At 43.8% G+C, this 13,699-nt stretch overlaps 1 protein-coding gene across 2 annotated transcripts in view; it reads right to left on the bottom strand.

The window, feature by feature from the left end:
* The window catches only part of RET (ret proto-oncogene), a 157,879-nt gene extending 148,097 nt beyond the window's left edge, over positions 1–9,782 (bottom strand). Inside the window, exon 1 of one of the 2 annotated variants that reach the window (XM_061634950.1) lies at positions 9,734–9,782. In XM_061634950.1, the coding sequence (XP_061490934.1) occupies positions 9,734–9,773 (40 nt within the window). In that variant the 5' untranslated portion in view covers positions 9,774–9,782. Of the gene's footprint in view, positions 1–5,400; positions 5,744–9,733 lie in introns of those variants that run through there. The other variant, XM_061634951.1, reaches the window with a different exon arrangement.
* Between the last annotated feature and the right edge of the window lie 3,917 nt (positions 9,783–13,699).

Genomic DNA, 13,699 nt, shown 5'->3' with positions numbered 1-13,699 from the left:
TGTGTGTGTGTGTGTGTGTGTGTATATATATATATATATATATATATATATATATATGTAAAAGAGTGTACTTTCCAGTTTAGATCACTTTGGCTATCACAATGCTGTCCTTGGGCACAGTCCCTTCAAAGTTAAGCACCTGTAAGTCCTATTAATTTCAGTGGGATAGATTCATTTAAACATGAGCTTAACTCGGTAAGTGAAATCAATAGGATTTAAAATTACCAAAGGCCAAAAGAAATGATCACATTTATGACATCTAGATATAACTATAACTCCTTTAAACTGTGCTGAGGTTAATGTTTCAAAATTCTTAGGAACGGCTTGATCATGTGGCATCTCGCTATAATATTACAAGTCCTTTGTTCACACAACAACAAAAATGTGATTTTTTTCATGTCAACTATTTATTTTATTTATAAAGCATAGGAGGGTGCAATCCTACAACTGGCATTTGGCTGGCTGAGTGACCAAATGGCATAAAATTCAATTCCGTCAGTGGAGAGGAAGGCTCACTGTCAAAAGAGCACTTATGCTGCTGGAGCTAGCAAAGTTCCACTAACGATGACCTACCAACAGTGGGAATCCAAACAGGGCATTCCTTATGGATGTTGGGGAGAGGCCAGGCATCCCCAGGATTCTAACCCCCTCATTCTCCTTATGTGCCCCCAAACAGGCCTCAAAACTATGCCAGCCCTGGGCTGGTGTAGTTAATTATCTCACATTATGGAAGAAATGGGTGGGGGATAGGAAAAGCCACCCCACCACCACCTCCCACCCTGGCCACAGCTAGCGAGCGGGACTTTGGATGTGGTGGTTGCTCCGCCAGTTTCTCACTCACACACACAGAATAGGACTGCTCTGTTAAGACACTCATCTGAAGAATACCAAAAATAGCATATGATGAAAACATTTGTCAAAACAAAACATCTTAAACCTGTGCAGCAGCAACTAAATTCCCATTTAAAACCAGTCATCTCCTACGTTCTTCTCAAATAAAAATGCTTTAACATCGTCACAGCAAAAAGGATACAAACGCAACGTCTGCTGCACTTATTGCAGGGGGACAACAGGCAAGTTCCACAGGGAAACGTGCCACAATGGCAAAAGCATTGCTGTGTACCCTCAGTGTTCCAATTTCAGTAAAAGAGAATAAACAAAGCAATCAGAGCCAGGCCAAGGCATTCTGATGTCTGAGGCAGAACAGCAAATGGCACCTCTCCCCCTCTCTACATACCCCTCCAATTCAAGGCGAGTAAGTATCAAGGTTGGCCAGGTTATTTTAGCCCCCGAGGTCGAGAGGCTCACCAGCACCTCTCCCTGGAAGTAAAAATACAGCAGCAATAATTTAAGTAACAACTGACTGCACTTTCTTGACACTCCAAATCCTTGTGGCTGCCACCTCAGTCTGCCCAACAGTAGAGCCAGTCCTCTCTGCGATGGGAAGGTATCTTTGGGAAGAGGTGCTCCCTAAAGTATGCATGGTGTAGACCACGCAGGGTTTTAAAGGTGGAAACATTATTTACTTTTTAGGAGTACACCTACCGTGTGTGTGTTTGTGTGTTCACCTAAATAGGTGAAATATGAGTATGACAAATTGGTGTTTTGGAAACACCTACATCTTACAGGCACACTCATCAGAGATGCGGGCTGAGTGCATGCACAGTGACAAACCCATTTCAGTTGCCAGGTAGTAGGGGAAATGATCCTACTGAATTGGCTAAAGATCAGTATATCTGGGCAACTTTGAACGCTCGTCCAAGACATCATGCTCCTACTCCCTATTGTTATGTGTGGATATTTCAGTAACATAAATAGGAGTTGGTGTCACGCTTCTTTTAAGCCAGACATCCATTCTCTCACACAATAGGCAGCTTTTGTGCTAGACATCCTGTGCTCCTAATTAACACTGTTCTAAAAAGCATCTGCAGCTTGATTGACTCAAAACTTTAAAATCACCTTAGTCATCCATTGAGGTCCACAACTGGAAAATGAGCACCAAAGGAGAAACTTTATTATTGGGGCTGGGGCACTTTCAATAGTTTAGTTTGTTTTTAAGTGTCATGAGGGGGTGAGGGAATAGGTCCAAAAAGATGCAAGCAAAATACTGGACTTCCACTCCACTCTAAAATATTGTCTCTTGACATCTCTTGAATCTCTATTGACGTGAGGGAAGTTTGGCTAAGATGCCAAGGAGAAATCATGTGCATATGTGTGTAAAAATATCCAAATATACCTTCCACCATGTTGGACCACAACCTATCTAAGGAGTGATATTCAACTAAGTCCTACTTTGAGTAGACCCATTGAAATTAATTAACTTAAGACAGTCTTGTCTATTAACTGCATTGGGTCTATTCTGAATAGGACTAGCATTGAATATCACCAAAGGTATTTAAGAATGATCAATCTACTTCAGTGAATAAGGAAGGTGGAAACTAAACAATGTTTGCAAATGACACGTATTCAAACATAAAGATGGGCTGCATCTTCTACAGTTCTACAGTATAACCTTTGATCCTATATAGCACAATGCTAGGAAACATTCTCCAGCGCAGTCCCCACTGAAATGAATGAGGGTTGCAAGCTCCTGCGCTTCTCTCATTCATTTCAATTAGGGTTGAACAGGAGAATGTCCCCTTGTATTGTGCCCTTCTGCAGCCTTCACAACTGGTCCTTAGTATTTGCCATCAGCTCTCTGACATCTGCTGTCCAAATGTAAAACCCACACCCATGAGAATCTACATCCAAGCAGCCGTCTTCTGCTTTCGCTCTAGACCTGAATCCAGGTGGACAGGTGCTGCCAGACAGGTGTTAAGTTACACAAGAGCAGCTTTGCTCTGCACAAAAGTACAGAAATGGGAACATCTATGGCTGCTGAATTTCTGCTTGTCATACAGCTCCAAAGTCGTGCCACAAAAAGTTGGCAATTCCCAAGTGACACAATCCAGACGCAAATGCATTTGCAGCATCACTTGTGAAGCAAGCCTTTCTAGTGGTTTTCCATCTGTGAAAACCAAATAATGGGGCAATATGCAGCTAATAACCCAATCCTGTGCATCATGTTTTTATACTGTGTTTATGTATTTGTTTATGTATACGGATATTGTTTATGTATTTTGCTTTGTAAATTAATTTGATTTTTTAATTGCACCTTGTGTATTCTATTGAAAACCGCTTTGAGATCTTTTAGATAGTAAGCGGTCTATAAATGGAAATAATAATAATAATAACAACAACAATAATGTTTGTTGAGAAACAAGCCAAAGTGAATTCAATGGGGATTAGTCGTAGATAAATTCCACAGAATGGCAGTCTAACAAGTTTTGATGTTTAAAGAAGGAGGCCTGTTTTTTGGGGGGGGGAGTGTTTGTATCCATAAAGCAGATGCTAAAAACAACAGGAATGCATATATAAAGGTTACAAAGAGATAAAAAGGAAAGCAAATGAATTAACTTTAAAGGGAGAAACATATATTCAAATTCTGGATTAGCTTGTGCACTAAACCATATTCAATTTTAATAAGGACACTTTAAAAAAGCCTAATATATGACAAATATGATGCAAACTTTACAATGTGAAATCTATTTCTAAAACATGAATACGTTTATTTGTAAAATAAAATATAGCTGGAAAAAGGGATTTTGAGAGAAATGCTGTCCTTGCCTCTCTCCTCCCTCCATTTTGTTCCCTACTGCCAACATTTAGATTGTAAGCTCCTGTGGGCAGGGACCTGCCTTTTTTTTATTTTGCCTCAGTGGGAACTATATATAGAACAAGAATAAATGGCACAACCTAAGCAGATAAATCTATAAAACACGTTTCTGAAAATATTCAGTACACTTGTAAATATGGAGAAAAATAACACGGGGCTTTTAATGTTTGCATCCTATCCATTGTGTCCTTGCTGTTGCGCCTTCCTAAAGCTGCAGAGGCAACTGAAGATGCACAGATGGACACATGTGGGAGGAATCTCTTTGCCTGGAAGACTTGAAACAGAGCAAGAGGCCAAGGGAAGTCTTAAGAAATGTGTAGCAAAGAAAGAGAAAAAGGCTTGTGTAAGTCAATCAACACTTCCAAGAATGAAACCAAAACCTCCTTACTTTTTCATTGCTTTTAACTGGTGGCTCTTTAATCCACTGCGGGCTAGTTTAAAATTATTAATCCTGACCCAGCACTCAGCCAAAGGGATAAGTAGAAATGACACTGAAGCCAAATGCTCCACCTCTAGATTAGCCAGTGATGTCTACCTACCTGGAGAAAGTATTCTTTTGTTTTGGTTTGTGTTCTTTTCAATTATTTAAATGGGATCCTCACCCCAGGAGAGTGTGAACAACTTTCTTTATGACACACCAACTTTGATTTATTCACATAAACATCAGAAACGCTTTGGCAAACAGGACCAGATGGAAGGGAGGAAGATAATGGATTTTTCTGTTTGCCTTAGAAACTAAACAGCTGCGGGAAACATCATCTGTGTGGCCAGCCAATAACTTTTCATCTTGTAGGCTTTTCCTCATTTATCAACCTGAAGCCAATTTAATTTGATGATGGCAGGAGGGAGAAAGAATATGTTTACAAGAGGGAGAGAGAGATCTTTTGAAACTTTTTTTAAAAGCCATTCTCTTTATCTAAATTTGTTTGAAATTGGGAATTTATACACACGCATGATGAGATTGTAAAAAGAAAAAAGCAAATTGACATATAAAAATAAACAGATATTTTAAGGGTTGGGGATAGTTTTGAGAGCAGTCTGTGATCACCAAGAGGGCAGGAACTAAACAAAAGGGAACCCTAAACACAATTCTAGAGAGCCAGTGTGGTGTAGTGGTTAAAGTGTTGGACTATGACCTGGGACACCAGGGTTCGAATCCCCACATAGCCATGAAGCTCGGTGGGTGATCTTGGGCCAGTCACTGCCTCTCAGCCTCATGAGAACCCGCCATAAGGCAGTACATTTACATTTAAACACAATTCTTAGGAAGAAAGCACCGATGAACAGAAGACAAGCACGCTTCTAAATAGGGCCTACCATCGTATGACTCCTTCGTAGGGTATACCCCCCCTTACTGGGACACGCAGTCCAACCCTGTCTCTTCGGGAGCCTCGGTGGGGCTTACTTGTTTAGTCTGCCTGCCTGCCTTTAGACAGGAGCAGGCATGCACTGGACGAGGCTCCATCACCCACCAAGTTCAACAGGGCAAATTCTAGCAGGTGTTTAGCGTATTGGACAGAAATCAACGGGACATGCAGCCCGATGCATACTTACAGGGAAGGAAATATCACCAGACACCAGACCCTATTAATGCCTTGCCTTTGGCTGAATCGTGCTCTCAGCCACCGTGGAAACCACACTGCGAAGTCTGAAAAAAGGGGGGGGAGGCCATCCGATCTACTTACCCTCGCATAGGACGACGAGACTTAACGCCCATCTTGCTAAAGGCATCTTTCCCCCTTTCGATAATCTCATGTCCTGGCGCAACTTCTTCCGCCGCAGAGCAGCGAGCGCGCCGCGTCTTTGGAACGCGCTAGGTTTCAAACGGGCGCCAGATATATTCTCCTCGCTTCCCCCCCCCCCGGCAAGTGTCTTGATTTCGGTGGGGATAAAACAGTCCCTCAGTCGGGTCGCCCCATCGCGCGAAGCTCCGCCAGATCTCTCGGCTCGCTTGCTGTGGTAAAAGGCCACTTCGTTCAAGGGCTTCGCTTGGGCTTTCCGGTCGACTCCTGGTCCGGGTCGTGAGAAGGAGCGCCGCCCGCTTGGAGGCTTCGCCTAGGTCGGAACTCTCCTCAAAAATCGGAGAGAAAAACTCCGACGCGCCCAGCGAGGAGAGCTATTCAGTCCACCTGCCCAGGCTAGAGCGCGGAGCTGGCAGGCACCTCCTTGGCAGGACTGGCTCAACTCCCGTTTGCCTCTAGTCGGCCGTCGGAGTCTACGGCCTGCGCCGGGTCAGGGCGCTTCTTCATTGACTCTAAATTGGGGGCGGAGGGGGGGCGAGATCTGAACTGGATCAACCCGTGATTCAAAGAAAGTGGAAACGAATAAGATCTTTCCTTCGATGCAAGGGACCGGCGCGTTTAGCAGCCCGAGGCTACACTGATCCTTTCCAAGTGCACTTTTTCGCCTCTCCCAGTTGGAGAAACAAGGATGCTGCGCCCCCCCCCTCTCTCCAGCAGGCGATGGAAGCAGTTCGGCCGTTCTCCTTAGGAAGCTCGACGAGCAACTCGCGCTGTGTGCGGAGCGAGGGGGCTGCTGCTGCTGCTGCTGCCGCTGCCGCTGCCGCCGCCCGGGGTGATCTGGGCTAGCTGGGAACTTGCCTAGGTCCTTGTGGCGGAGCTGCCGTTCGCGTAATGAGGCGGCTGGCAGGCAGCAAGCAAAAAAAGCAAACGCGAAAATGCGAGCAGAGCCGCTCCCCCTCCTGGTGGTGGGGCTGCTGCTAGGATCACTCGGCCCCCCAGGCAGCGAATGGACGAGCCATTCTCCCCCAGTTAGGAAACAAATTGCAGCCCTGGTGGGGAGGAATGTGAAAATGACAAGAAAAGGCGCAGGAGGGCGTCTTGCTGCAGAGAGGCAAGGAAACCCACCAGCAGCCTTCTGGAGGGAAAGGAACAATGGCGAGGGATCGAGAGCCAGGAGGACAGGGTCAAGGAGGAACTAAGGCCAGATTTGCCACAGGTGATGCTAAGCCCATATCCAGAAAGGGGGATTTTTTTGGGTGGGGAGAAGAGCATAATTTAATACACAAGACCAACATTCTATATCCTAGTCCAGAGCCGCTTAATCTTCTTCATAACTTTTGGCATTAAAAGTGCCAAGGCCCCAGCCGTTTGGAGCAGAGCTGCGTCCAACTAGCCTTCCACCTCAGAGACTGGCAGAGACCTCCTTATCTTTTCCTGGCAAGATGTTAACTGCATGAGAAGCAGAGGCAGATTTGACCCTTGAAAGTGGCTGGAGGGATTTGGGGCGTCCCCAGGGTGCAGGAGATTCAGCCTCCACAAACGAAGGCAACAGTTGGGATAAGCTTGACTAGGAGAGAAGACACCCAACCGCACTGGCTGGTGCATACAGGAATTAGCAAAAGATCTGGGCTAGGAGAAGAGAGACGCAGCAGCAATCAGTCCCCTGTAACTACAGTGTGATACAAAGGTACCAGTGGCAGAATAGTAACGTGCCCCACCCTGAATACATTAAGCATGTTGAATAATTAATCACTGGGAAAGCAGATATTTTTGCGTGATGGTGAGAGGATGCTTAAGGATAAGCAATCTACCTGGCAGACGCCCAAAGTAGCCCAGAATGTATGCATCCTGCTTATTAGTATAACACCACTTTTGAACCACAAATGAGGAGGAAGAAAAAACAACTTTGAGCAACCTATTAGCTTTCCCAGCAAGCCATCAATACTCTGCTAAAAGCTCCAGCAAAAGAAAACATTGCACACATTGCATGGAATGGAAGCTTTTGAGTGCCTCAGCCACTTCTGCTGTATAATACAACATGCTTATCAACACCACCCCACGCATCTGCAGTCCCTCTGGGTACTTCCTTTTCCTCCAAGGAAGAGTTTGAAAAACTTTCTACATTGGGACCTGTTCTTTTTCAGAATATGGTACAGCAGAGTCATTTCAATCATTACACAGCTACCCAAACCCTTTCAAGGGCTGTAGATCAGTGGTACAACAAATGCTTTGTATGTAAAGTGTCCCAGGGTTCAGTTTCTGACATCTCCAGTTAGTGCTGGCTTCAGGAAACCAATGGATACTGTGTGGTCCTCTCAGGTCTTAGCTGCAGTTTCATTGTGCCTTCTGTGTCATTATTTGGCTCAGGGCTTATGCACATGGGAGAATTACTAAATACACTGTTTTTACCTCTGTTTTCTATTTGCACCATCCACAGTAAGGGCTCAATGCCAGCTGCAAACATGAGGGGAAAGATCAATCACACAGTTTCCTAATGACCACACCCACTAATCTAACATTCCCACTCCCTCTGGTTCCTTGGCAATTGAGCATGCTCAGTTTGTTCTACAAGTAAGTTTCATTAAAAAAAAAGATCTTGAAGCGTGATTATTTGTATTTTCACTGGTATAATACAGCTGAAATACAAATCTTTAAGCAGTGTTATGCTTTTGCACATAAGTTAGCGGGGAAAGAAAAATAAGGCACCGTGTGCAGCAACATAACAAAGGCTAGCAGAATGGGGGAGAGCAGTCGGAAGTTACTTTTCAGCCTACAGGAAATAAAATGGAGGAGGAGGGAGCGGGCATACAGAGGGGAACGATTGACACACCCACCTAAAAGCATCAGAGCAAAGTGGCTGCAAGGATTAGAGATATGGAGTGAAGATTTTTTTTTCCTTCCCTTTTCATATTATCAGAGGATTGGGTTAGTATAGATTTACAGAGGGAAAACTGTGATATCTTCAGTTTGCCAGTAAAGTCAAGTGAACCATGCGAATTAAAATATGTGAGTAGCACCAAACACACACTTAACCACCGTGTAAATGAGCAATCAGTTGCTTGGCTGCTGTACCCAGTTCTCTGAATATTTTTGCACAGCTCCTATTTGTTTCAGCTGGACTTGGGGAGGACAACTTCTGGATGGGCGGGTGCTTCACATCCACTGTGCTTTATTTCCCACTCTACCATCAGTGCAATATGCATGGTTTACTTGGAAATATCACTCAGTATAACAGGAGTCACTCCCAAATTAAGTGTGCATAAGGTTTTTCAAAGCCTTAATGGAATGTGAAAGGCTACATCATCTTAATAAAAAAACAACCAATGTTTGAAAGCACCTACATCATACAAGCACACTCATCAGAGATGCCTGCCCAGTGGCACAACCAGATTGGCTACTGTGTAGCAGGGACATGACCCTACCAAATTGGCTGAAGATCAGTCTTGGATTAGGGCACAACACAAAACAGAGAACCCAAGTAAAAGGTGGCTTAGGAACACTTTTCCACTTCTAAAAGTTTCAGTTAACGTTCTAGATTGCTTGGCTATGGAGCTTTAGTTAAAACTCAGGGGCTGTCACATTTATGTCTCTGAGAAACCCTAAGAGCAACCACTAAAGTCATTCCGTATGGTGAAGCACTGAATGAAGGCACACACCAGTAGGAATATATATCTGCAAGTCTCCAGTCCAGCAATTCCCAAACTCTGTGCCATGAGAAATAAGTTAAGTAATTAAAGGCTCCAGAGTATCTTGCAAGCTACATCTCTGTAGTATTTAATGCTCTGGGGCCTTCCCACACTCCAAGGATATGGAAGGTGGGTAATTGTGTCATCTCTTCACATCATGTGCAGTTCCACAATTCCCCGCCCTCAGAAAAAGCACAACTGTTCTCTCATAAGGGACATTGCACGAGTCCCTTTCCTGTACTCACCTCTTTCCAGTGAGGAGGAGTCATGCAGAGAACAGTGGCTTGTACAGAACATGTAAAGGCTGGGGAATTCTTACTCTTTTACACTGTGATAGATTTCCAGTCAGATTTCTGTGGATAGGATTATCACTATGAGGTACCTTAAACCAATATCTGGCCAGAGTCTTGGACTTGACAAAAGTGTTAACAGTCCAAGATATTCAGGTAATGTGTCTGCATGGAAATTAACTATTGGATGATCTTTCTTCAGACTTCTGAATAGCTAGGAAAGATCTGAAAGAGGGCATTGCCTTTTTCTCTTCACTCCTAGCTAAGGATGATGTAATCTAGGGGTCGAGACATACTTACTGTTGTGTCGGTTCCAGTGTGTCTCCACATCTCTTGACATGACATTAAGTCAAACTCCGCCTCTTTTTTACTTTATAGCCTGTAGGGTCTGTGCCTTTTCTTAAAATCAGCTTCAGTCAGATTTTGCAACTGATTGGCAGATCAACACATTGCCCCTCCAGGTGTGGCCAATGGAAACACTTTGCTTTTGGTGACTGTTGTGTCCACAGCAGAGCAAAAGCTGAGGTTGGCAGCTCTGTAAACATTCTGTGGGCTCTCTCTGATGCAGGGCTACATATCTGGCTATCTCTTAGGCCGGTGTTTAAACTGTGCTTCCACCTGTACAATTGTAAATAAATGCATGTTTTACAAAATGCCATAAGCCTCTAACAACCTCCTTCCAAAGAAAACTAAAGCTAGGTAAGCACTATGCCTTTGCAACTTCCCACTCAGAGATGTGGTGTGGGCACAACTATAAATCTATAACCTTTCAGATGTAAAACATTAGGTGGGCCTCCTGTTTTAGTTGGAGGAAAGAAGTGTGCCTCGGCTGTCAGACATTTAGGAAATACTTCTCTGGTGAACCCAACCTGATGATGAGGTCAGTAACATTACTGACACTGCTTGTCAGCATCTACTGCTGCTTTTGGGCCATGGATCCCATAGCTTTTTTCTTGGAAGCCCTTCTAGACTGCTGCATTGGAATTGCACACATGGTATCATTTGCCAAGATGAGCAATATCAGGTGATGCTGATGCTGCCTGAGTCAGTGATTACAAAATGTAGAACAGTCTGTTCTCATAACCAGACAACACAGCTACCAGAAGGTATTGATTTCTTAAAACAATTTTTCTCTGCCTTGTACACTGGATTGCTATCCTTCCCTTCTTCCAGAGAGCCTCCAAATGTTCGTTTTTTGGTTTTGGTTTCATTTTGCCATTTCTCCTGTACTGTAGTGGGTCCATTGATTGATCAGGGTTTATCAGCTTTTTGACTACTACTTAAGCACTGCTTTTCCCTTCCCACCTAATCCATATGTTTAATATTGCAAGTCTGAAGGCAGGAACAATCTTATTGATTTTTACAAGCTGCTCTGGAACCCTCTTTTGGCTAAAGAACAGGGTAAAAATGCTTTAAATAAACATAATTTTTAAAAACTACAGTGAAACCAGTGGTAAACTAGGACTTGCTTCACAACGCATTAACAAGCCAGAGAGTAACAGCAAATCACAGATTGAGTATCTGAATTCAGCGTTGACATTTTCTCCCATGAACACAGTCATGCATCCAGTACCATCATTATCTGTGCCTTCTGTTTCCTCCTTTTATGTGCCACTTAATCAGATCCAAAAGCTTCCATGGTTGGTCCCTTTTCAGCCAGTTTAATTCTGTAGTAATTCCTGCCTCGCTTGAGCAAAGGTCGATGTACTCCAGCAGTTGGTTTCTAATAACAGCCGAGTAGATGCTTCTGGAAGCTCAGTTGCCTAAAAACACACTTTTAAGGGAAATGCAAATGCTGCAAGACAGCACTAACTCTGTGCATGCCATAATGTGTAGCCTTTGGAAGCTGTAACAAGACATGATCACTGCGTTTACAGGTGGGTAGCTTCAAACTTACTGATAGGCATGGATTGGGATGTCTCATGAACAGAATTCTAGTAATTCAAGGTTCTGGTTCATACCTTCAAATCCTAAACAACCTGGGACCTGGATCTTCCCATATATTACTCTTCCCATATATTACTCTGGCCAATACCAGAGGTACTGCATCAGAGGCCCTCTGTCTGAGGCACTCTATATGGGTATACAGCAGCCCATTATTTACTTGTCTAACCAGGAAAACTGGCAGTCTGAAAAGCCAGTAAACTTCAAAGCTGTCCTGACAGATAATGAATTATATTATTGACTCCACTCCTGGTTCACCAGCCTACATCTACAGACTCACTGTATTCTGTAGGCTCTGATCCACTAGTTTCTGTCCTGACTTTACATATGACTGACAGGCTGTAAGCCCAGCTCTTCCTGGACCACCTTGACTCTGGCCACAACTCCATCCTGAAGTTCACTTATTTTACCCCAGAAGTTGACAACTGTTCTCACTAGAGGTACATTAGAATCTATCCGGGGTTACTACAGCCTTCCACCTAACATAGCAAGGAGATAAATGGTACTTTACATTCTGTAAAACTAATTTAGCACAATGTACATGCCACAGCAATGGAATATATAGAGTGTACACAAGCTCTGGAAATAAATGCGCCTTTATTGCTAACTGGCTGGCCAAGCATGGGAGTGTTTGGATCTGCAAAGTAGGCAATCTGAAAAAAAGTCTCCCCCTCTACCCATACTTTTCATAAATAGCCCAAATCAATCAAGTCTCTGTCAGCTTCCTTCATTTTTTTAAAAAAGGATCATTTCCATTAATAGAAATATTAGTCCATCCTGCAGTGCTTACCTAAGTAGCAAAAAACATTAAACTTTGGAAAGCATAAAATATAAATGATCTGTATTGAGCAGTGAGGTCACTGCTGAATCATACTCCTACTCAAACTTAGGTCATATAATCAAAGCACTAAAAAGCCTGGAGGTAGTCATCTAGTCGAAGCCCCTGCTCTACATAGACATGATCACTAAAAGGTCCACTGAGTTCCCCCAACACAGAACACCTTATCTGCTTGGAGAGAACAGCTGGTTGGTGTGGGAGCACAGTGGAAGGAAACTGAAGTTATCTGGCATTGCTGAAGCATTCCTGAATCAGGATAAGGATACATTGATGGGCAATGTGGTGCCGAAAGACCTGGAAGAGACAGAACCTTGTTTCCAGGGACCTTGATGGAGAGACAACGGTGTGAGCTGTTGTGACTGCTGTGTGGAGTGATGAATTTGCATGCGTGCACATTTTGCATAACACCTTCCCACTGGTACCCACAGAGTGTCCTTTTTTTGGAGAAAAAAAACCCATCCCAAATGGCTGTGTTAATCTGAACTCAGGGAGCCTGGGAGAGAACACAATATTATTCACTTATACTACTACTGAATAACAAGTAGTTGTATTTAGGCAGCATTTTTGGAGGGTCCAGAGTGCTTAACTTTTATCTCATTTGTGATCAAAACTATCAACCGGTAAGGTAGTTCAGCATCTTATGGGAGGCTGAAAAGCAGAAACAATGGGTATGTCAGGCCACTGAACTGCCATGTTTGCACATAATGGTAATCCAAGAAGCTTGGCTTAGTAAACAAGCCAGGATTGCTTACCAGCCTAAAACCATGGCTTATTGTTGGCTTATGAATCTGGGCTCATTAGGGCGAAGCGAAGCACAACCCCAGGTCTGGAGGCAATGCTAACTTATCCCCTTTCTGGTTTACTTGCTTGCACCAGAGGAGAAGCAAAGTGGCAAATGCATGCACAGTGTGGTTTACTATACAAAACTTCTTGGCTTATTGTTACACACTAACATCATATGGCCAGTGAGTAAATGGTTGAGCTGAGACGCATCAGCCTCGTTCTTGTTGAGGTAATAAATCTGCATCTGGCTGTATCACTTCAGAACTGTGGGTAGAAGCTCACAATTTTGTTCCTCTACAGAAAAACAGCTAGACTAGAACCCTCCTCCAGCACATAGTTTTCTATGTAGCTGTAACATCTGTCTGAAGAAAAGTTCAATTAATGGAAGCCCCACTTGCATCCTGATACAGGATTATTGAGAAGAGGGCTTAGTCAATACATTACACCAGATGTTGTAGAGCAGGGATGGGGAACCTTTGGGCCTCCAGATGTTGCTGGACTATAACTCCCATCATCCCTGACCATTGGCCATGCTGGCTGGAGCTGATGGGACTTGGAGACTAACAACGTCTGAAAGACCACAGGTTCACTATCCCTGCTTTAGGTAAATCTAGGCCGCAAATAAGCACTTGCCTGGTCATCTATGGTGAGTAAGACATTCCTCCTCCAGGGATTCCTTACCCCTATGAGGTAAGGCAAGA

Source organism: Rhineura floridana, chromosome 7 (assembly GCF_030035675.1).
Source record: "Rhineura floridana isolate rRhiFlo1 chromosome 7, rRhiFlo1.hap2, whole genome shotgun sequence".
NCBI classification, from domain to species: Eukaryota; Metazoa; Chordata; class Lepidosauria; order Squamata; family Rhineuridae; genus Rhineura; species Rhineura floridana.
Note: the sequence above shows the minus strand (reverse complement) of the source record. Positions and strands in the feature narration are given on the sequence as shown.